The following is a 26,326-nucleotide window of genomic DNA, read 5'->3' on the forward strand; positions in this document are numbered from 1 at the left end:
TATTGTGAAAGCATAATTTTGTGTTTGTGACAATACTAGAGCATTTTGACATTACCATTGACTTGAGACATCACAATGGTACTATTATGACATCACAATGCTACTATTGTAACATCTGAAGGGTGTTATGACATAACAATGGTACCCTTAATACTCTTGTGATATTATGACATAACAATGGTACTAGTAGGACTTCATGTTCCTATTGTGACATCATAATGCTGTGATTGTGACAGCCCTAGAAAATTATGACATTACAATCTTATTGTGCAATCCCAATGGTACTATTGTGACATTAAAATTGTACTACGACATAACAATTATAATATTCTCTAGTCACAATGGTATTATGACATCACAATATTACTATTAGTATAAAACAAAGTCTTTGTGACATCGCAATGTTACTATTGTGATATCACAGGAGTATTATGACACAACAATGCTATTAGTAGGATATCATAATCGTATTGTGACATCACAATGGTTCGATATTGACAGCAATAGAGAATAATGATATTACAGTTGACTGGTGACACCACAATGGCAGTATTGTAACATCACAAGTGTACCATGACATCACAATGGTTTGACTGTGACTTCACTAGAAAATTATGACTTTACAATTGAATTTTGATATCACAATGGTATGATTGTGACATCACAATTGTACTATGACATCACAATGGTACTCTTCTATACTCAGAATTGCATTATGACTTCAAGTGGTACAATTAGTTGTGACATCACAATGCTACTATTCTGACATCGCAATGTAATTATGACATCACAAAGGTACTAGTAGAATATCAGAATCATATTGTGAACTCACCATTGGGCAGTTTTGAGCTTTGCAGAGAATTATGACTTTACAATTGACTTGACTTGTGACATCACAATGGTACAATTGGTATATCACAAACACATTGTGACATCACAATGCTACTATTGTGACATTGCAAGGTAATTATGACATCACAACTCTACCGGAAGGACATCACAATATGATTGTGATATCACAATGGTTTTATTGTGACATCCCTGGAGAATTATAACATTACAATTAAATGGTTACATCACAATAATAACCAGGACATCATGATTGTATTATAATATTACAATGTACGATTCTCTATTCACAATGGCATTCTGATAGGAGAAAGGTAGTATTGGGACCACAATGGAGTGATTGTGACATTCCTAGGGAATTATGACATTACAGTTGACTTGTGACATGAAAATGGTAGTATTGTGACATCACAAGGTTATTATGTCATAACAATGATACTAGTAGGACATCACATTCGTATTGTGACATCATAATTGTGTGATTGTGAAATCCCTAGAGAATTATGACATTACAATCTTATTGTGACATTCCAATGGTACTATTGTGACTTCAAAATTGTACTATGACATAACAATTGTACTATTCTCTAGTCATAATGATATTATGACATCACAATGGTACTATTAGTATAAAACAAAGTCGTAGTGACATCGCAATGTTACTATTGTGATATCGCAAGGGTATTATGACATAACAATGTGACTAGTAGGACATCACAATTGTATTGTGACATCACAATGGTTCGATTTTGACAATAATGGAGAATTATGACATTACAATTGAATGGTGACATCACCATGGTAGTATTGTGACATCACAAGTGTACTATGACATAACAATGGTACTATTCTCTAGTCACAATTCATTATGACATCACAGTGTTACAATGAGGATGTCACAAAGACATTGAATTGTGATATCACAATATGATTGTGACATCACAATTGTACTATGACCTCACAATGATACTATTCTGTAGTCAGAATGGCATTATGACTTCACAATTGTACAATTCAGACATCACAAAGACATTGTGACTTCACAAAGCTACTATTGTGACATCGCAAGGTTATTATGACATCACAATGGCACTATTAGGACATCACAATCGTATTGTGACATCACAATGGTTCGATTGTGATGATAGGGATTTATGACATCATAATTGACCTGTGATATCACAGTATGACATCACAATGGTAACATTCGCTGGTCATAATGGCATTTTGACAAGACAATGCTACTATTGTGATATCCAATGGTGCTAGAAGGACTTCACAATCTCATTGTGACATCACACTGGTTTTACTGTGACATCGCTGGAGAATTATGACATTACAATTGAATGGTTACATCATAGTAGGACTGTTGTGACATCAAAATTGTATTATGATATCACAATGTACAACTGCCTAGTCATAATGGCATTATGATATCACGATGATACGATTAGGATGTTACAACACTATTGTGACATTGCAATGCTATTATTGTGAAATCAGAAGGGAATTATGACATCACAATTGTTCCACCAGTATGTCACAATCATTGTGACATCACAATGATACTAATGTGACATCGATAGAGAATTATGAACAATAGAACTGTGACATTACAATGGTAGACTTGTGACATCACAATTGTACTATGACAACACAATGGTACTATTCTCTAGTCATAATAGCATTATAACATCACAGTGGTACTATTAGGATATCACAAAGACATTGTGACATCACAATGATACTATTGTGACATTACAAGATGTCACATAATGGTACTAGTAGGACCTCACAAACGTATTGTGACATCACAGTTGTTTGATTCTTATATCACTCTAGAACTATGACATAATTGAATTGTGACATCACAATGGTACTATACTCTAGTCACAATGGCATTATGACATCTTAATGCTAATATTAGGACATCACAAAGACAATGTGACTTCAGAAAGCTACTATTGTGAAATCACTAAGCTATTATGACATACTATCACTAGGAGGATAACACGATCATATTCTGACAACACCATTTAGTGATTTTGACATTACTAGAGAATTATGATATAACAAATGACTTGTGACATCACAATGGTACACTTGTGGCACCAAGAGTGTACAATGACATCACAATGGTATTAGTAGGATATCACAAAGACTTTGTGACTTCATAGAGCTACTATTGTGACATCTCAATTATACTATGACATCACAATTGTACTAGCAGGACATCACAATCATAGTTTTATATCATAATCATAGTTTTATATCACTAGAAAATTATGATATTTCAATTGAATGGTGACATCACAATTGTACTCTTGTGACATCACAATTGTACTATGACATCCCAATGGTACTATTCTGTAGTCACAATGGCATGATGACATCCCAATGGTACTAGTAGGATATCACAAAGACATTGTGACATAACAATTTTATGATTGTGGCATTGCAAATATATTATTACATGAAAATGGTACTAGTAGGACATCACAATCCTATTGGTATGTCACAATGGCATGATTTTGACATGATTAGAGAATTATGACATTACAATTGACTTGTGACATTAGAATGCTACAATTATGACTTCAAAATTGTACTATGACATCTCAATGGAACTATTGTCTAATCACAGTGGCATTTTGACATCACAATGGTACCATGAGGATATCACAAACACATTGTCACATCACAATGCTACTATTGTGATATCATAATTGTACTATGACATAGCAATGGTAGTAGTAGGACATCACAAGCTAATTATGACATCACTAGAGAAATATAACATTACTATTGAATTGTGACATCACTATGGTACAATTTTGACATCATAATTGTACTATGATATCACAATGTTACTATGCTCTAGTTACAATGGCATTATGACTTCACAATGATACAATTAGAACATCAGAAAGACATGTGACATTACAAAGCTAGTATTGTGACATCACAAGTATATTATGATATAACAATGATACTAGTATTACATCAAAATTGTATTGTGATGTCACAATTTTGTGATTGTGAAATTACGAGAGTACTATGACATTACCATCGTACTATTGTGATGTCACAATTGAGCTATGACCTCACAATGTTACTCTTATCTAGTCAAAGTGGCATTATGCCATCACAATGGTACTATTAGGACATCACAAATTCATTGTGACTACACAAAGCTACTATTGTGACATCACAAGGATATTATGACATCACAATGGTACTAGCAGGACATCACAATCATATTGTGACATCACTAGGAAATTATGACATTTCAATTGAACTGTGACATCACAATGGTACTCTTGTGAAATCATAATTGTAGTATAACATCACTATGGTACAATTCTCTAGTCATAATGCCATTATGACATCTCAATGGTACTAGTAGGATATCTCAAAGATATTGTGACATCATAATGTTACTATCATGGCGTCGCAAGTGCATTATGACATGAAAATGGTACTAGCAGGAGAACAGAATTATATTGTGACATCACAATGTTACAATTGTGACCTCACCAGAGAATTATGTCATTACAATTGAATTGTACTATGATATCACAATGGTACTATTCTCTAGTCACAATGGCATTATGACATCTCAATGGTACTAGTACGATATCACAAATACATTGTAACATCAAAATGTTTCTATTGTGGCATCACATATGTAGTATGACATGATAATGGTTCTAACAGGAGGTCCCAATCACATTGTGACACCACAATGGTTCGTTTGTGACGTCACTAGAGAATTATTTCATTACAATTGAATTGTCCCATCACAATGGTACTATTGTGACATCAAAATTGTACTATGATTTCTCTAAGGAACTATTCTCTAGTCACAATGGCATTATGACATCACAATGCTACTATTGTGACATCACTAGGGTATCATGACATAACAATGGTACTAGTGGGACATTACAATCTTACTGGGACATCTAAATGGTTCGATAATGACATCACTAGAGAATTATGACATTACCATTGACTTTAGACATCACAATGGTACTATTGTTTTGTCACAATGGTATTATGACACCTCAATGGTAATATTAGGACATCACAAAGACAATGTGATTTCAGAAAGCTACTATTGTGAAACCACAATGCTATTATTACATAACAATGGTACTAGGAGAACATCACAATCTTATTGTGACATCACAATTTAGTGATTTTGACATTACTAGAGAATTATAACAATTGACTTGTGACATCACAATGGTACTCTTGTAACATCCAATGACATCACAATGATACTATTCTCTACTCACAATGGCATTATGACATAAGAATGGTACTAGTGGGATATCACAAAGACATTGTGACATCACAAAGCTACTATTGTGACATTGCACTAGAATATTATGACATTACCATTGACTTGAGACATCACAATGGTACTATTGTGACATCACAATTTTACTATGACATCACAATGGTAATATTCTGTAGTCACAATGGAATTATGATATCAAATGATACTATAAGTATATCACAAAGACATTGTGACATCACAATGCTATTATTGTGATATCGCAAGTGTATTATGCCATCACAATGGTACTCGTAGGACATCACAATCGTATTGTGACATCACAATGGTAGTACTGTGAAATGACAGTTGAAACATGATATCACAATGACACTTTGTCACAATGGCATTATGGCATCATAATGGTACTATTAGGATATCACAAAGGAATATTCTGACACCACAATAGTACTAGTAGGACATCACAATTGTATTGTGACAATACATTGTGACCTTATGACATCACATTGTTACAATTGTGACATCACAATTTTTTATGACCTCACAATGGTACTACTAGGATATCACAATCATACTGCGAAATCACAGTGGTATTAATAGGATATCATAATCGTATTTTGACATCATAATGGTTCAACTGTGACATCACTAGTGAATTATGGCATTACAATTGAATTGTGACATCAAATGTTTACTATTGTGACATCACAATTGTGCTATGATGTAACAATGGAATTATGATATTAGTAAGGTATTAATAGATCACAAAGATATTTTGACATTACAATGCTACTTTTGAGACATCAAAGGGAATTATGATATCACAGTGTACTAGTAGGACATAACAATTTTATTGTGAAATCACTATGGTCCGATTGTAACATCACAATTGTGCTATGAACTCACAATGGTACATTTCTCTAGTCAAAATGGCATTCTGATATCACAATTATGATATCACAGAGAATATTGTAACATCATAAGGGAATTATGACATCACAATTGTACACTAGTAGGACATAACATTCATATTTTGAAATCAGAATGATACAATTGTGACGTCACAATATTATGATATTACAATAATACCAAGACATCATAATGGTATTGTGACCTCACAATGTTACTAGTAGCACATCACAATTGTAATATCACATTGCAATGTGGCTATTGGGCCATCACTACAGAATCATGACATTAAAATTGAATTGTGACTTCACAATGGTTCTATTAGGATATCACAAAGCAATTTTGACATCTCAGTGCTATTATTTTCACATTGCAAGGGATTCATGACATCACAGTAGAATTTTGGACTCATTTTTGTATACTGTCATATCACCTGTGAATAGAGATACTTTGACTTCTTCCTTATCAATTTGTATCCTCTTAATCTCCTTTAGTTGTCTTATTGCCCTAGATAGGACTTTGAGTACTGTATTGAAGAGATTTGGAGAGAGTGTGTAGCCTTGTCTTGTCCCCAAGTCCAGTGGAATTGACTTAACATTTTCTCATTTAGATTGATGTTAGCTATATACTATTCTGTATATATTCTGTATATTCTGTATACTATCTTTACTATTTTTAGATATGTGCCTTTGTCCCTGGTCTCTCCAAGACTTTAAACAAGAATAACAGTTGGATATTGTCAAATGCTTTTTCAGCATCTAAGAAAATGGTCTTTTTTTTAAATTTGTTTATACAGTGGATTACATTGATGAATTCCATATACTTAACCACCCTTGCATGCCTGGGATGAAGCCTACTTGGTCATGGTGGATGATATCTTTGATATGTTCTTGGATTTGGTTTGCAAGTATTTTATTGAGTATTTTTACATCATTGTTCATAAAAGAGATTGGTCTGAAGTTCTCTTTCTTTTTGGGGATCTTTGAGGATTTATCAAGGTGACTGTGGTCTCACCAAAGGAATTTGGTCATGTTGCATCCATTTCTATTTTGTGAAATAATTTGGAGAATATCAGTATTCGCTCTTCTTTGAAGGTCTTGTAGAATTCTGCTCTGAAATCACCTTGGATTTTTTTTGGTTGGGAGTATTTTGATGGATGCCTCTATTGCCTTATTCACTATAAGACTATTTAATATCTTTACCTGATGGTGATTCAACTTTGCTAAGTGGATTTTAAAGAGAATTGTATATTTCATTTAGATTTTCAAATTTTGGGGCATATAGGCTTTTGACATAAAAGGTAATGGTTCTTTGGATTTTCTCAGTGTCTATTACATCTTTTTCTTTCAGACTTTGTTGGTTTGGATAGTATCTTTCTGCCATTTACTTAGTTTGGCTAAGAATTTGTCTGTGTTTTTTATTTTCTCAAAGAACTAGCTCTTGGTTTCGTTGATTCTTTGAATTATTATCTTTGTTTCTAATTTATTGATATCAGGCCTGAGTTTGTTTTTTCCTAGTGGTCTACTCTTGCTGGGTGTGTCTGCTTCTTTTTTTCCTAGGTCTTTCAGGTATGCCATTAAGTTGCTTGTATGGGATGTCTCCAATAGCTTATGATGGCCTTTGTTGCTATTCAAACTCCTCTTTGGACTGCTTTCATTGCATCCCATATGAAGTTGAGAAATCTTCTATCAAGGTTTGTAAAGTATTCTGTTGGTATTTTGATGGAAATTTCATTGAATCTGTAGATTGCTTTTGGTAAGATGTCCATTTTTACTATGTTAACCCTGCCAAGCCATGAGTATTGGACATAGTTCCATATTCTGATATCTTCTTCTAATTCTTTCTTCAGAGACTTGAAGTTTTTTTTTTTTTTCATACAAGTCTTTGACTTGCTTGGATATGGTCACACCAAGGTACTTTATGTCCTTTGTGGCTATTTTGAAGGGTGTTGTTTCCCTAATTTCTTTCTCAGCCCTTTTGTCTTTTGTATACAGGAGTGCTACTGATTTTTTTGAGTTAATTTTGTATCCAGCCACTTTGCTGATGGTGTTTATCATCTGTAAGAGTTCCCTGGTAGAAGTTTTGGAGTTACTCAGGTATACTATCATATAATCTGCAAATAGTGATACTTTGACCTCTTTCTTTCCAATTTGTATCCTTTTGGTCTCCTTTAATTTTCTTCTTGTTCTAGCAAGGACTTCAAGAACTATGTTGAAGAGATATGGAGAGAGTGAGCGGCCTTGCCTTGTCCATGAATTCAGTGGGATTGCTGTAAGTTTCTCTCCGTTTAGTTTGATGTTAGCTACAGGCTTGCTGTATATTGCTTTTACTATGTTTAGGTATGTGCCTTGTATCCCTGATCTCTCCAATAGTTTAAACATGAATGGATGCTGGATTTTATTTCAAATGCTTTTTCAGCATCTAAGGAGATTATCATTTGTTTTTTTTTTTCAATTTTTTAATATTGTGGATCACATTGATGGATTTTTGTATAGCGAACCACCCCTGCATACTTGGCATGAAGCCTACATGGTCATAGTGGATGATATATTTGATGTGTTCTTGTATTGGGTTTGCAAAGTATTTTGTTGAGTATTTTTGCATCAATGTTCATAAGGGAGATTGGCCTGAAATTCTCTTTCTTTGTTGGGTCTTTGTGAGGTTTAGGTTACAAGGTGACTGTGGTTTCAATGAATGAGTTTCGTAGTGTTCCTTCTGTTCCTATTTTGTGGAATAAATTGAAGATAGCTGGAGTTACCTCTTCTTTGAAGGTGTGGTAGAATTCTGCACTGAAACCATCTGGTCCTGAGCTTTTTGTGGATTGGAGTCTTGAGGAATGCTATTTCCTTAGTGGATAAAGGACTATTTTATTGATTTACCTGCTCTTGATTCAGCTTTGGTAAGTGTAATTGATTAAGAAAATTGTCCATTTCATTTAGGTTTTCAAATTTTGTGGCATATAGACTTTTGAAGTAAGTCCTAACGATTGTTTGGATTTCCCTAGTGTCTTTTGTTTTGTCCCATTTTCATTTCTGATTTTTTAAATTTGGATAATCTCTCTCTGCCTTTTAGTTAGTTTGGCTAAGGATCTGTCTATCTTGTTAATTTTCTCAAAGAACCAGCTCTTAGTTTCATTGATTCTTTGAAATGTTTTATTTGTTTCTAATTTATTGATTTCAGGCCTGAGTTTGATTATTTCCAGGTGTCTATTCTTTTTGGTGTGTCTGCTTCTATTTTTCTAGGGCCTTTAGATGAGCTATTAAGTTGATTGTGTGAGATGTTACAAATTTCTTCTTGAAGGCACTTAGTGCTATGAACTTTCCTCTTAGCACTGCTTTCATTGTCTCCCATAAGTTTGGTTGTGTTGTGTCTTCATTTCCATTAAATTCTAGGAAGACTTTAATTTCTTTCTTTATTTCTTCCCTGACCCAGCTGTCATTTAGTAGTGAGTTGTTCAGTTTCTATGTGAGTGTAGGCTTTTTGCTATTTCTGTTGTTCTTGAGGTCCAGCTTTAGTCCATGGTAATTAGATAGGTTACAAGGTATTATTTCAATCTTCTTATATCTGTTGAGACTCACTTGTGGCCAATGATATGGTCTATTTTGGAGAAGGTTCCATGAGGTGCTGAGAAGAAGGTAAATTCTTTTGTCTTTGGGTGTAAGATTCTGTAGATATCATTTAGGTCCATTTGATACATGACCTCTATTAGAGATATTGTTTCTTTGTTTAATTTCTGTTGTTTACCTGTCCTTTGTTGAGAGTGGGGTGATGAAGTCTCCCAGTAGTAATGTATGGGGATCTGTGTACAGTTTAGGTTTTATTAATGTTTCATTTACAAAAGTGGGTACCTTTGTATTGGGGGCATAGATGTTCAGAATTTTGATTTCTTCTTGGTGGAATTTTCCTTTGATGAGTATGGAATGATCTTCCTCATGTCTTTTGATTAATTTTGGTTGAAAATCTATTTTATTAGATATTAGAATGGCTACTCCTGCATGTTTCTTGGGTCCATTTGCTTGGACCCTTCCAGCTCTTTACTCTCAGGTAATGTCTATCTTTGTGACTTAGATGTGTTTCTTGTATGCAACAGTTTGTTGGGTCTTGTTTAAGTATTCATTCTGTTAGTCTGTGTCTTTATTGGAGAGTTAACTCCATTGATTTTGAGGGAAATTAATGACCAGTAGCTGTTAGTTCCATTTATTTATTTATTTATTTATTTATTTATTTATTTATTTATTTTTTAGTTCCTTTTATTTTGATGTTGCTTGTGGTAGTGTGTTTGTGTGCTTGGTTACTTTTAGTTTTGCTGTAGTGACATTATTTCTTTCCTGTGTTTGCCTGATTGTAGTTAGCTTTCCTGGGTTGTAGTTTTCCTTCTAGGAGCTTCTGTACCTCTGGATTTGTGGGTAGGTGTTGTTTAAATTTGTTTTTGTCATTAAATATCTTGTTTGCTCCATCTCTAATGACTGAGACTTTTGCTGGGTATAGTAGCCTAGGCAGACATCTATGTTCTCTTAGGGTCTGCATGATATCTGTTCAGGGCCTTATGGCTTTCATAGTCTCTGTTGAGAAGTCAGGTGTTATTCTGATGGGTTTGCCATTATATGTTACTTGATCTTTTTCCTTTGCAGCTTTTAGTATTTTTTCTTTGTTCTGTATACTTACTGTTTATTATATGGTGGGAGAATTTTCTTTTCTGATCCAATTTATTGGGTGTTCTGTAGGCCTCTTGTATTCCTATAGACCTCTCTTTTAAATTGGTGAAATTTTCTTCTATGATTTTGCTGAAAATATTTTCTGAGCCTTGGAGGAAGGAAACTCTTTTTCCTCTATTCCTATTATTCTTAGGTTTTGCCTTTTCATGTTGTCTTGGATTTCTTGGATGGTCAGGAATTTTGTAGATTTAACATTTTCTTTGATGAATACATTGATTTCTTCCATTGTGTCTTCCACACCTGAGATTCTTTCTTCCATCTCTCATAGTCTATTGGCTATGCTTACCTGTGTAGTTCCTGTTTTCTTCCCTAAGTTCTTTCTCTCCACAATTTCCTCAATTTGTGTTTTCTTTAATATTTCCAATTCTATTATCAGATCTTGAGCCATTTTATTGATTTCCTTCACCTGTCTGACTATATTTTCCTTCAATTCCTTCAGCTGTTTGTTTGAATTTAATTTCTTTCAGTGATTTAAGTATTTCCTCTCTAAAGAAAGGCCACAGATTGTTTGGCTGAAACTTCCTGTATTTCTTTAAGGATGGCCATAATCTGTTTGACTTTATCTTCTTCCATTTCTTTGCAGATGGCAATAATCTGTTTGAATTTATCTTCATCTAGGTCTTTACGCAGTTTATTTTTTTCCTCTATTATCCTGTTCATAAGCACAGATGTAAGGTCATCTTCTTGAATTTCATTTACACTGGGTTATCCAGGGCTGCTTGCTCCTGGATAACTTGTTCTAGGGATGCCATATTGCTCTGTCTTTTGTTGGTTGAGCTTTTGTGCTGGCCTCTACCCATTAGGCTATCTGAGGTGTGGGGGGTTAGTTTCTGGTACTTCCTGGGATCCTATAGTGGGTCGAATACCCTTGACAGGAAGATGATTTTTCCCAAAGGAGGCCTCCTCAGCTTTTTGGGTATGGTCACTGAATGGCAGGTGTTTTTCCGGAATTGCCACAGCTCACCTCAGGTGTACAGACCTGAGTACTAATTGTGGCCTTTGTTAGTAAAGGGGGCTCTCCTCTCACCCAGAGAAGTCCTAGAGACAGCTGTGCTGCTGCTGGGTTTCTTGATGTAAATTTAGTGAGCTTGCTGCTGTAACCTGGGTGCCCTGGGGTTTGGTCAGTTTAGTTAAGGATAACTGGTTGTCCCTTGGGGCAGTATCTGGGGGTTGATATCAGGGAACCCAGGCTTCTGGAGGTCTGAGTTTGGAGCTCTCTTTCCCAGTACCCAAGTGCTAATCAGTGACACATGAGCACTACTCTCATGTGTACAGCAAGAGGCTAGAGTCTGGAGCCTGTGTATAACCAGAAACTTTTCTGGAGATAGGTGTCCTGAGGTAGGGCCAGATATTTCCTCCATCTTTGGGTTTTATCCCAACAGGAAGACCCAGTCTCTACAGTTGGGGGGGTGTAGAGTGCACAGGCACTTGCTTGAGAATGGTGGCTCCAAGCTGGTGACTGGACAGGAACCTGGGAACTTTTTCCAAGAATATTCCCATATGTGGGGTGGTAGTGGTGGTGGTAGTGGTGGTGGGGTCAGCTGAGTGCTCTAAGCTGGGATCTGCTGTTTCCCTCCCTGTGGGTTTTCTCCCAACAGGAAAACCCAGCATCTAGTGCCCTTGGGCACACAGTTCTGTCAGTGACGAAGAGTCGGGTGGGAGGGGCTGGTGGCTGGAACCCCACTCAGGGCTGGCTGCTGTGTACCCACAGGTCTACAGGACCTTTTCCAGGGATAGACTGGGTGACATTTGGTCAGTCCCACTTGCTTCCTTCCCTGTGGGGTTTTCTTGAGACTGGGACTCCCCGTCTCTGGCGCCCTGGGGTGCACAGTTTAGCCTGGGAAATTGATCAGGACATGCTTCTTGGGTCTTTTTGCTTGAAAACCCTACTCCTGCCACAACAGCCCAGGGAATTTTACAGGGATTAGCTGGGTACTCTGAGGTTGAACCCAATTGTTTTTCTCAACATTGGGTTTCTTATCACCTGGTAAATACAGTCAATGGTGTTTGGGGGCCAATAGTTCCAACAATTTGTCACTGTGCAGTCTCTGCTACCCCGCTGATCAGACACAGTGTGGGATCAGGTCTGCCATCTGGGATCTGTTTTTAATTTTTACTGAATATGAGTATTTTGATTGTATGCATGAATATGAACCTCTTGCGTGCCTGATCATCACAGTAGTCCAAAGATGTGTTCATAATTCATGAACTTATAGCAACTGATAGTAGCGGGTCCCAGTTAAACACTGACAATTGAGCCCAATTATTTGAAAGAGCAGCAAGAGCTCCTCAATGCTGAACCATCTCTCCTGTCTTATGTTGCTTATTTCAGATCATCATTTATATTGTTAATATTTTCATCTTTCTATTTTTAGCTGTTTAAACATGCATTCCCTTTTAGTAAGATCTTATTAAAGTTACAGTTTAAGCTAGGGCAGTGCAGATTTCTGGAAAATGAATACACAACTGGAGTGAGTGTATAATTCCTTGTAGAAGCTTCAGTAAAGACCTCTCAGTTATTTCAATCGTTTGTATTTGTTTGATTGACTTTTAGGGGAGGCTCTGTCTTACTATATAGGTCTGGCTGTCCTAGAACTCTTTGTATAGATCATGCTAGCATCCAATTCAATAAGATACACCTGCCTCTGCCTCCTGAGTGATGAAATTAAAGGCACAACAGAATACACACAGCTTGTCGATCATTTTTTGTTGTTAGTAATTGTTCATAAATTTCTCTGATGTATACTTAGTACTGTCCATCTCTTAATTTCTCTGTGTGTCTCTGTCTCTCTCTTTCATTTCGCTCTCTCCTCTCTGTTGGTCTTTGTCCACATGAATTACCATGACTATTCCAAAGCTATATCCTATTCAAAAAAGTTCAGATATGATTCAGATATGACACAGTTAAACTTCATTATTCAGTTTTCTTCTAAAATGACTTAGTGATAACATTAACACTTATTTTTAATAGAAAAGTTATAATCTTTATTTTAAACTATAGACTATACATGATGTAGAAAGGAAAGTGTACAAAACAATGATCAAAGAATAATCATGTGTTGTATGCCTTTTCTTTTGTCTGGTTACTCAGAAATATGATGTTATCCGCTATGATTATTGTTGCTTGCCACTCACATCATTTTTATCCATCTATTGACTGTAGTCCACTTTCCCTTCCACAAATATATGAGCCCCCCTTTTCATATACTTATATGGCACATCTCTAAGCCCTGGTGAAAACATGATATTCAGTACCATGTTGTCTTTTGACTGATGTCACCCATCTGTTCACTGTCCCCTGATATCCACATCTCATTTGTTGCTAGATAAAATATGATGACTGTGTCTTTTCCTTCCACCTGTCTCATGACAGGCTCCTGACCTACTTGCCCAAGTAATTGAAGATGATTCATAGATCACTCAAGAACCCAACTAATGGCTACGTCATACACATGTCTTACAAACTAATACAACACCTTTAACATAGGTTTTCAAAGCAAGCCTTTTGTTTCCTTTACAATCTAACCTTTAGGCTTTTTCTTCTCCCATCCTTCACCTGATTCACAGCACCCAACTCTCTAACACTAGCACTTCTGTGTCAGAAAATAAACAGAAGAAGCCCTAGAATTATATGATTATATTGCCAATGAAGTATAAATTTATATTGTTGCCACTCTTTCTTTTGTACAAATGTATGGCAAATTTTAGAATTCAGTGACCTTCGATGATGTGCATGTGAAATTTAGCCAAGAAGAGTGGGCTTTGTTGGAACCTTCCCAGAAGCAACTCTACAAAGATGTGATGCTAGAGACCTGTAAAAACCTCACTGCTATAGGTAAGACAGCATTTTTTTTCATATTTAAAATAAGGAGACAACTCTTACTTTGTTATTGATTCTCTTCTGTAATTCCAATTGAGACTGAGGAGGAATGAAGTGATTAAATCAAGCATGGTTCTAAGGGTCACAAGAAGATAGTGATTTGAGTTTTGCCTTAATAATAATATATTTCAAAATAATATATATTTTCTGGTACTATATTTTAGGCTACAATTGGGAACACCATAATATTGGAGAACATTTTCAAAGTTCTACAAGTAATAAAAGGTAACTTTATGTGCACAATGATACAGATATGAATCTTAAGAAATTTTAATGTGTCCTGGAAGTTTGTTTGTCTGTTTGTTGGCTGCTTTTTTTTCTGTTTTCGAAATAGTTTTTGTTTTCTGTGTAGCTGTGGCTTGGCTTAGACTTGCTTATTAGACCAGAATGACCTCAACATCACACAGATCTGCCTGCTTCTGCCTCCACAAGTGCTGGAATTAAAGGCATGTACCAGCACAGCTGGCTGTGTCCTAGAAGTTTTAAAGAAAAGCAACAGTGTACAAACAATACTGCTTTAAGTGTACTGATGATCATTAAAATCTAACAATTCCATGTACTTCAATGTCAGGTATCTGATTTGGGTTTGCAAGGCACTCCCCTAAGATAGAAGAAAACAAAATAATATTGTAATTGAAAATACCATTTGAATCATATGGACATTACAGCTACTGACTTGAACTGCCAATATGATTAGTCTCATTCTATCTAATCAGATATTGTAAGAGGTATACACATTGAATAAGTGATCAGTATGTGTCCAAAACCTTCTAATGAGCAAATATTTCATAGGACAACCAGTGTTACTCATATTCATGCAGTAACACTGTAAAGTTTAGTGAAAGGTGCAGCTTATGAGAATCAAGAATATTGTTGAGGAGAAACATTAATCACTATATGACATGTCTATGATGAACAAAAAACAAACTGTTAATTCAATGTGGGAATCTTTTATTATTCTTGTAAATTAAACTGGTATATCATATGTCAAAATGCTTTTGTGACACATGAGCATAGGGATATTGATAGAAGCAGTGTCCTTCTCTTTCTCCAAGAACAATTCTTTTTGTAGAAGTCCGCACTGTGAATAAATTTTCTGAATGTGATAAGTGGTTACTGTTAATTGATTTTGCAACTTAACTGAGAATTCATCAGCAAACTCATACTGCTGAAAATACCTACAAATACTAGGAATTTGGAACTTCTTCTGATTGTCCTTGCTCACTTTGTAAATGAAGTATCATTCATACAGTACAAAAATTTTTGAATGGGATTGCTGTGGTAAAACTCTGAATTCTAACAATACTATTCATATATAGGAGAAAACCTCTTATAGAAAAAAATGATGCTACAAAAGTGAATCACATAACAAATGCTCTTACCATCACAGGGATTTTCAAAAATACCCATAATGAAGGCGAATACCATGAAAGTAAATAAAGTGATAAAACTTTAAAATTTGATTCTTCTTTACCATTACACCAAATTATGAAATTAATTCATATAGATAAATATATTTATTAGTGTAATGAAATGTAAATCTTTTACATGTGCCAATTAGCTTTGCAGGCATGAAAGCAGTCATAAAGGAGAGAATCCCTTTGAATGCACTCTATGTGGTAAAGCCTTCCCCTATACCACTGTCCTCATGTGGCATAAAAGAACACACACAGGAGAGAAGTCTTATAAATGTAATCAATGTGGTAAAGGCTTTGCAACAAACAGTCATCTCACGCGGCATAAAAGAACACATACTGGAGAGAAACTTTATGAATGTAACCAGTGTGGTAAAGCCTTTGCACAAAACAGTGATCTCATACGGCATAAAAAAACACACACTGGAGAGAAACCTTATGCATGTAATGAGTGTGGTAAAGCCTTTGCACAAATCAGTACTCTCTTAAGCCATAAAAGAACACACACTGGAGAGAAACCTTATGAATGTAACCAGTGTGGTAAAGCATTTGCACAAAACAGTACTCTCTTAAGCCATAAAAGAACACACACTGGAGAGAAACCTTATGAATGTAACCAGTGTGGTAAAGCCTTTGCAGAAAACAGTACTCTCTTAAGCCACAAAAGGACACACACTGGAGAGAAACATTATGAATGTACCCAGTGTGGTAAAGCCTTTGTACGAAACAGTGCTCTCATAAGCCATAAAGGAACACACACTGGAGAGAAGCCTTATGAATGTAACCAGTGTGGTAAAGCCTTTGCACAAAACAGTGCTCTCATACAGCATAAAAGAACACACACTGGAGAGAAACCTTATGAATGTAACCAGTGTGGTAAAGCCTTTGCACAAATCAGTACTCTCTTAAGCCATAAAAGAACACACACTGGAGAGAAACCTTATGAATGTAACCAGTGTGGTAAAGCCTTTGCACAAATCAGTACTCTCTTAAGCCATAAAAGAACACACACTGGAGAGAAACCTTATGAATGTAACCAGTGTGGTAAAGCCTTTGCAGAAAACAGCAATCTCATACGGCATAAAAGAACACATACTGGAAAGAAACCTTATAAATATACTCAACATGATAAAGCCCTTGCACAACAGAGTAGTCTCCGAAAACATGAAAAAACACACATTGGAGAGAAACCTTGTTAAGGTAATTAGTGTGATAAAGCCTTTCCATTTAACAGTCATCTCCTAAGACAACAACACATTCTGGAGGGAAACCATATGAATATAACTGTGTGGTAAAGCCTTTGCACATAATGTCTCCTAATACATAAAGGAACACATACTGGAAAGAAGCTGTCTGACTGTAACCAATGTGAAAAAACTTTTGGACTTCAGAATAATCTCCATACTCATGAAAGAAATCCTAATGGACAGAAAGCCTGTGAGTGCTTTTAACATGGTGAAACCATTCCACATTTGTATAATCTTCATCATCATGAAAGGATTCATAATGGAGGAAAACTTATGAATGTGTTAAAATGGTGAGGCTTTTCACAAATCTAGAGCCATCATCATCATAAAAGTATCCTTACTAGAGAGGAATTCTGTGACTATAAGCAATATGGAAAGGCCTTTGTGTTCTTTGGTCTACTGAGATCCAGCAGAACTGAAAAACCAGCTCAATGGAACTGACCTCCCTTTTCTGAAGGGGAAAGGGAATAGGGGCAATAGGAATAGAGGGTAGTACTGGGGGAGGGAAGAGTGGGGGACTGTGATTGGAATTTAAAGTAAATAAACTTATTTTTAAAAAGAATACAATGAATGGTGAATATCAATTACATGCAACACTATTATATAATAAGGTGTTTATGGAAGACTTATTGATAATCTTGATTCTCACCATTTACTGTTTTCAGTTGCCTCACTTTACACAAGAAACTTTGAGTCCAGTGGATGAATATGTAGGGAATGGTGAACTAACACCAGCCAGGAAGTTCTCTGAGAGTATCACAACAGTGGTAGCCTGTAGAAGTTTCTTTGCGTGCACATACCTATGGTTCCAGGGGTTCTATTGAAAACCATCACAACCCAGACTGAATTTTGAGATGTGAGGGAGGAGGCTTTCTCTTCCATGTATGACCCTGCTGCTGGCCTAGTTGTAAAACCATGGCAAGGGTGTGTTTTCTCTGCCTGACTTCATCTGGAGAGTGCCTTTAGACATAGATGCCACCAACCAAAATTGATACATGGCCTTTGACACAGATCCCTGATAACTCCCCTCCCTTCAAATATAGGTTAATTAGGTTCCATGTTCTTTTTCACATGATAGGAATGTGCTGTTTAATGCAAATCAAGCATCCTTGAAGTGCCCTGTTTTAAAAAATTATCTACACTTATTTTAGAGCATCCCAGTCACTCCCCAAGGGGTACATACCCTCTGTTTTCTAGAATTAAAGTTGAACTTACTTTCTAAAGTTGAACTTACTTTCCCCGAGTATTCTGATCTTTGTTATGCTTTGGTGGCTTCCAAGCTTTATACCTCATCTTCTGGGCCTCCTTCCTTCCTGGGCTGGTGGGAAACAGCCTCCAGGCAGCAAGAGAACCACGTTCTCTGAAATGCTTGTGAAAAAAAAATGTTTCACACTTCATAGCATTTCAAATTTCACATGTTTCTTGATGTGAGATGGTAAATCAAACAGTGTCTTGGGGGTGGGACTCTCTAAAATGAGTTATACCTATTGTTTAGTTCACAGTAAGCTTGCAGGCAAGGTTCATGGTATGAAAGCTTCTGATGTGAGCACAGTGGCCTATGCAGAAGTAATAAGAGCAGAAATTTTATTTCCCTGATTTTAATAGCTGAGTAGTGTTCTGATAATGTATGGATGGATGGGAGAGGAGGGGAACTCCCCCTATGAGAGGATTAGGGGAAAGGGTTTGGGGGAAAGAGGGAAGAAGTGTGGGACCAGTAGGAGTTGAGGGAGTGACCTTTAAAAGGGGTATACAACGAATAAATTGTGAAAAAATAAAAATGATTAATAATATACAAATTAATTAGAAAAGCAAAACAAGAGCAAAAATTTGAGTCCAGTCTGGGTACCCACCCTCCCTCAAAGAAAAGAAAGAAGATATAAAGAAAGCAAAGAAAAATAGAATCTTTGTCTTTGCCACCTTTCTTCCTTGTGAGCTCATTTTTTAATCATTACCTAGTGGAGACCAAACTGCTCAGTCTGAAGTTTATATTTCCATAGATGTAGGTTTCATACCTGGAACAAAAGGCAGAGGTTCATATTTAACATATCAATACAGAATTAGCTGCCAATTTTTTCCCAGCAATCCCTCAGTTCTTCCATGTTTTACGGTCCTCAAGGCTGGCATAGCCCACCCAATACCCTGAATTCATACCTCCCTGCAAGTTCACACCTCCTACCATGCTCACACCTCCCTGGACGCTCTCATCTACCACACTCACACCTCCCTGCACGTTCATACCTTCTTGCATGTTCACCCTTCCCTACAGGTTCAAATCTCCCTGCAAGTTCACACCTCCTACTACACTCACACCTCCATTCATGCTCACACCTCCTACAAGGCTCACACCTTCTTGCCCGCTCACATCTCCTTGCACGGTCACACCTCCCTACATGTTCACACATCCCCACACGCTCACACATCCCCACATGCTCACATCTCCCTGCAAGTTCATACCTCCTACCATGCTCACATCTCCCTGCATGCTCACACCTCCCTGTATGCTCACACCTCCATGCACACTCATGCCTCCCTGCACAGTCACACCTATCTGCACATTCACACCTACCTGCACATTTACACCTCCCTACATGTTCAAAACTCCTTGCAGGCTCACACCTCCCTGCATGTTCACACCTCTCTCACACCTCCATGCAAGTTTACACCTTCTAGCATGCTCACACCTCCCTTGATGCTCACACCTACAAGGCTCACATCCCCCTGCATGCTCAAACCTCCCTGCATGCTCACATATCCCTGCACGTTCACACCTTCTACCATGCTCACAGCTCCCTGCAGGCTCACACCTCCCTGCATGCTAACACCTTTGTGCACATTCACACCTCTGTGCAGGTTTGCACCTCTCTACATGTTCACACCTCCCTGCAGGCTCACATGTCCCTACATGTTCATACCTCCCTACAAGCTCACACCTCTCTTCAAGTTTACAGCTTCTACCATGCTCACACCTCCCTGCACACTCTCTCCTACAAGGCTCACACCTCCCTGGATGCTCACACCTACTATGCTCACAGCTCCCTGCATACTTACAGTTCCCTGCACATTCACACATCCTTGCACATTCACACCTCCCTGTATGCTCACACCTCCCTGCAAGTTCACACCTTATATCATGCTCACACCTCCCTGCATGCACACACCTACCTGCACATTCACAGCTCTGTGCACATTCATACCTCTCTACATGTTCACACCTCCCTGCATGCTCACACCTCACTGCATGCCCACTCCTCCTACAAGCCTCACACCTCTCTGGATGCTCATAAGTACTACGCTCACAGCTCCCTGCACACGTAAACCTCCTTGCATATTCACATCTTCCTACATGTTCACACCTCCCTAAAATTTCACACCTTCTTCCATGCTCACACCTCCCTGCAAGTTCACACCTCCTACCATGCTCTCACCTCCCTGCATGCTCACAACTCCCTGAAGATTCACACCTCCTTGCACCTTCACACCTCCCTACAGGTTCACAACTCCCTGCAGGTTCACACCTCATACCATGCAAACACCTCCCTGCAATTTCACACCTCATACCATGCTCACACCTCCCTGCATGCACACACCTCATACCATGCTCACACCTCCCTGCATGCACACACCCACCTGCACATTCACAGCTCCGTGCACATTTACACCTATCTACATGTTCACACCTCCCTGCACATTCACATATACCTGCATGTTCACAACTCCCTACAAGCTCACACCTCCCTGCAAGTTCACTCCTCCTACCATGCTCACACCTCACTGCACACTCACTCCTCCTACAAGGCTCACACCGCCCTGGACGCTCACACCTACCATGCTCACGGCTCTCTGCATGCACACACCTCCTTGCATGCTCACACTTCCTGCATGCTCACACCTCCTTGCATGTTCACCCATCCCTACATGTTCACATCTCCCTGCAGGTTCACACCTCATGCCATGCTCACAACTCCCTGCAAGTTCACACATCCTACCATGCTCATACCACCCTGCATTCTCACACCTCCTATGAGGCTCACGCCTACTTGCCTGCTCACACCTCCCTGAATGCTTACACCTCCCTGCACATTCACGCCTCCTTGCATGTTCACACCTCCTACCATGCTCACATCTCCCTACACGCTCACCCCTCCCTGCATGCTCAAACCGCCCTGGACACTCACACCTCCTACAACGCCCACACCTCCTTGCACGTTCTCACCTCTGCATTCTCACACTTCCCTGCATGCTCACACCTCCCTGAATGCTCACACCTCCCTGCACATTCACACCTCTTTGCATTTTCACACCTCCCTACATGTTCACACCTCCCTGCAAGTTCACACCTCCCAACATGCTCACACCTCCCTGCAAGTTCACACCTCCCTTCAAGCTCACAACTCCCTGAATGCTCATAACTCCCTGAATGCTCACACCTCACTGCATGCTCTCACCTCACTGTATGCTTACACCTCCATTTTGGATCTCCCCTGTTGACAACTTTTGACTCGAAGTGCATGTTATCAGACCAAAAAAATAAAAATATTCTCAGACAATAGAATATAGTTGTTTTCTGGTTCCACCTCCTTGTGATTCTTTCAAACCTGTAACCACAAGTCAGTTTCTGTGTCTAATGTAGAGGGGATGTTCTCGGAAGTAGAAAATAGGCGGATCCTGTCTCTTAGACAGTCTGGTAGTTCATGTGTTTTTTATTGAGAATTTTAGACCACTTACTGAATTATTGTTGAAAGATGTATGCTGATTCCTGTCATGTTCATGACCTCATGCTGTTTTCTTGGGCTGATTCAACCACCTCACGTCCCAGGGGAACGTCTTTAAGCACCTTGTGATGTCTCAGATGTGTTAATTCTTCTCCTTAGGTGGAGGCATTCCTCCTCATTTTCTCTACTGACCCGTCTCTGGACACATCAAATCTTTTCATATGTGTTTATCCTAAACGAATATCCCTCTCTCAGTTTTAATACATACCATTGCAGATGATAACGTCTTTGCTAACAATGACGGTGTCCAAGGAGTCAGGCTCGGTGTTTTGATTTCCTTCTGAGTTTAAAGTTGATGTATTATTCTAGCAGGCTCGCCACCTTTGTAAGCTCGTTCATCTTTCTCCATTCAAGGTTTAATAACATTTTTAATTTTGTGTTTCTAATGTTTTAACTAAAATACATTGTTAAAATTCACATAACAATCTCTCTTTCTCTCTCTCCGTTTGTTTCGGGAGGATTCCAGGGTTCATGATAATATTAGGGACAGGACTTTAGCTCTTGACCACCAACAACTGGTCAGGAAGTATCACCAGGAAAAAAAAAAAAAGAAATGGCGGAGGGAGCCTAGGATTCTCCTCTAGGAATAAGTAAAAATCAGCTGCTGGCCCAAACCGGAAAGCTTGGTAAACAGGTTTGATCTGAAATTAGCTCCTGTGAAGGAGAGGACTTCTGCAGGAGCCATCTCCTGGGCTGGTGAGGAGACCAGGCCCCCTGTGGGAGGAGCCATCACCTGGGCTGGTGAGGAGATCCCGCCCCCTGTGGGAGGAGCCATCTTCTGGGCTTGTGGTGAGACCAAGGCCCCTGTGGATGGAGCCAGCCCTGGGCGGCTGGTCCACTGCCTCTGCATCAGCTCCCGCCTTCCTTCACTTCCATCACCGGCTGGGGTTTGGTCATCTGATTATCATCATCTGATTATCATCATCTGATTATTATTATCTGATTATTATTATATTATCCTTTGAACATTATTATCTGATATTATTATTATCTCTTCATTATTGTAATCTAATCATTATTATTTGATATTATCAACTGATTACCATTATGATTATCCGTTTATTATTATTTGTATATTATGATATGGTTATTATCTGATTATGATTATTATCTGATATTATTATCATTATCTGTTTATTATTATCTGTTTATTATTATATGATTATTATTATCTGGCTAGTATTATCTGGTTATTATTATTTGATTATTATTATGTGATTATTATTATCTGATCATTATTATCTGTTCATTATTATTATCTGATTATGATTATGTGTTTATTATCATTTTCTTATTATTATTATCTGATATTATTATCATCTGATCATTATTATTATCATCTGATCCTTATTATCTGTTTATTATTACCTGTTTATTACCATCTGATTATTATCATCTGGTTCATATCGGTTTATTATTATCTGTTTATTATCATTATCTGATTATTATTACCTGATTTTTATCATTTATTGGTAATTTTGTCTGTTTACTATTATTATTTTATTATTGTCACTTTCTTGTGTGTGAGAAGTGTGAGGGGCCCTTTCCCAGCTTTCCTCAGAGCCGCCTTCTGCCACCATCACTGTCACTGTCGCAATCACCATCGCCCTCCATCCCTGGATGTGGAGTGGACACAGGAGTCCTGTCCCCTCTGCACAGCACTCTGGTATCTCTCTGTCTCTGTCTCTCTGTCTCTCTGCCTCTCTGTGTCTCTCTGTCTCTGTGTCTGTCTCTGTTTCTGTTACTGTGTCTGTGTCTGTCTCTGTCTCTCTCTGTCTCTGTCTCTCTGTGTCTCTGTTGGTCTGTGTTTCTGTCTCTGACTCTCTGTCTCTGTCTCTGTCTCTCTCTGCCTCTATCTGTCTCTCTCTGTCTGTCTCTGTCTCTCTGTCTCTGTCTATCTCTCTGTGTCTCTCTCTGTCTCTGTCTCTCTATGTCTCTCTGTCTTTCTGTTTCTCTCTGTGTGTCTCTCTGTCTCTGCATCTCTGTCTCTGTCTCTCTGTATCTGTCTCTCTCTCTGTATCTGTCTCTGTGTCTCTGTCTCTCTGTCTCCATCTCTGTCTCTGTGTATGTCTGTTTCTCTCTGTCTCTGTCCCTGTCTCTGCCTCTGTCTGTCTCTGTCTCTCTGTCTTTCTGTATCTCTGTCTCTGGGTGTGTCTCTGTCTCTCTGTCTGTCTCTCTGTTTCTCTGTCTCTCTCTGTCCCTGTCTCTCTGTCTCCCTCTGTATCTCTATCTCTGTATCTCTGTCTCTGTGTCTCTGGCTCTCTGTGTCTCTGGCTCTGTGTCTCTGATTCTCTGTCTCTCTGTGTCTGTCTCTTTTTTCTCTCTGTCTCTCCTTGTCTGTGAACCCTGAGTATTCAAGCTCATTTAAATATATTTGAATGTGTTTGACTTTATTTTAATACACGGGTATTTGAATAAATTTGAATATATTTAAATACATTACGCGATGCACTGGAATGTGCTGTGGAGCTCAAAGGACGCCCTTCCAGGCCAGTCCCTCCCAGCTCCTCAGAGGTCACCTCCTGGAGGTTGGTCTGATGGTAAGCGTTCGGCCCTCTGGGTAACCTGCCTGAGGGGTCACATGGGGGTCCTTGTACTGCGACCTGGAGGATGGCAAACATGTTATTAGTACGTTATAATGATAACGATGTGTTATCAGCTCCTTCTCTCTGGGCTCCCTCCGCGCAGGCAATGGACTTAACCCTATGTGCAAATCCTTCAGTCCTCTGTGCACTCATTCATTCATTCACTCATTCATTCATTAATTCATTCTCCTCCTCCTTCTCTTCCTCCTACTTCTCCTCCTTCTCCTCCTTCTCCTTCTCCTCTTACTTCCTCCTCTTTTTCCTCCTCCTTCTCCTTCTCCTCCTCCTTCTCCTCCTTCTTCTCCTCCTTCCTCTTCTCCTCCTTCTCCTTCCTCCTCTTTTTCCTCCTCCTTTTCCTTCTCCTCCTCCTCCTTTTTCTCCTCCCTCCTCCTTTTTTTCCTCCTCCTCTTACTTCCTCCTCTTTTGCCTCCTCCCTCTTCTTCTCCTCCTCCTTCTCTTTCTCCTCTTCCTCCTCTGCCTCCAGAATCCAGGAAGCATCTTAAAGTCTTGGGGAGACAATTGAAAGGTCTGATACCCCTTCCTCTCCTCCACCCCCGGAGTGTGTCTAACTGTGACCTTCTCCTCACTTACCCCAGCACAGCGTTCTTCTCTCACAAGGTGGAACACAAGAGCAAGACCCACAACGGCAGGAGCTTCCAGAGGACAAGGATGCTGCCAAGTGAGTCCAAACCCGGTGGGGGCTGCCGGCTGGGGGAGGGAGGAGAGGGGAAGGTGGTGAGTAGGTTTCTGCAGCGTTCTGGAGCTCAGGGAGGCGTGAGTTCGAGGCCATCCTGGTCCACAGAGCAAGTCCGGGACTTGGCTGGAGCCACAAAGAGAGACCCTGTCTCGAAATAATTCACAAGCAATTGGGGCAGCCTGGAATTCTTTATTTCTCTCTTTCTCTCCTTCCTTCCCTCCCTCCTTCCTTCCTTCCTTCCTTCCTTCCTCCCTCCCTCCTTCACTCCCTCCTTCTTTCCCTCCCATCCCTTTCTCTTCATCCTTCTTTCTCTCCCTCATTCCCTCCTTCCTTCCCTCCCTTCTTCCCTCCATCCTTCCTTCCTCCCTCCTTCCTTCCTTTCATATCAAAAAGGGGGCAGGCCAAAGGTAGCCCAAACAAATGTAAAACTCCCGGTACAAGATGCCTAGCATATCCTTAAATGCTAAAAGGGAAAGTGAGTTTATATAAAGTTTGGCTATAAAGGCCCATCCTGTGCAAAAAAAGGGGGCAAGCCAAAAAATAGTCACAACCAATGTAAAACTGAGGTACAATATGCCTGTGGTATGCTTAAATGCTAAAGGTAAGAGGGAGTTTAAATAAAGTTTGGCTATAAAGGCATAACTTCCCATTCTATATTAAAAAAGGGGATAGGACAAATAGCTACAGCATATATAAAAACCTAGGCCTAAACCTTTAAACAGGTACAGGATACCTAGGGTATGCATAAATTCTAAATTAAAAAGGAGTTTATATAAAGTTTATTTAAAACATGCCTTTTCTGTTGCTCAAGGCAACCGGCTTGTCTCTCTAATGGAAGACCTCTCGGGAGATAGGTAGCAGCTTGGCCTAATACAACACTTACCCAAGATCCCCCAAAAAGATACTTTGATCTATCCAACATTGTTTTTATTTCAACATGATAATGATTGTATG

The 26,326-nt window shown here is 38.6% G+C and overlaps 1 protein-coding gene across 1 annotated transcript; it reads left to right on the plus strand.

Annotated features, from left to right (window-relative positions):
• Positions 1 to 8,253: 8,253 nt before the first annotated feature.
• LOC132651389 (zinc finger protein 120-like) lies at positions 8,254 to 25,358 on the plus strand. The gene is made up of 4 exons (XM_060376607.1): positions 8,254 to 8,332; positions 14,485 to 14,611; positions 14,821 to 14,881; positions 25,277 to 25,358. Exons 1-4 carry the CDS (start codon positions 8,270 to 8,272, stop codon positions 25,356 to 25,358), a joined length of 333 nt encoding a protein of 110 aa, XP_060232590.1. The 5' UTR covers positions 8,254 to 8,269.
• Positions 25,359 to 26,326: the final 968 nt, after the last annotated feature.

The sequence above is a fragment of the Meriones unguiculatus genome, assembly GCF_030254825.1.
Source record: "Meriones unguiculatus strain TT.TT164.6M chromosome 13 unlocalized genomic scaffold, Bangor_MerUng_6.1 Chr13_unordered_Scaffold_62, whole genome shotgun sequence".
Taxonomy (NCBI): Eukaryota; Metazoa; Chordata; class Mammalia; order Rodentia; family Muridae; genus Meriones; species Meriones unguiculatus.

Excerpts from the sequence above, each read along its gene's own strand:
- LOC132651389 (XM_060376607.1), top strand. The coding sequence starts at position 8,270 with ATGTTGAAGAGATATGGAGAGAGTGAGCGGCCTTGCCTTGTCCATGAA. Across the intron at positions 8,333-14,484 it reads ATGAATTCAGTGGGATTGCT|AATTCAGTGACCTTCGATGA; the intron begins GTAAGTTTCTCT and ends GGCAAATTTTAG. Across the intron at positions 14,882-25,276 it reads AGTTCTACAAGTAATAAAAG|CGTTCTTCTCTCACAAGGTG; the intron begins GTAACTTTATGT and ends ACCCCAGCACAG.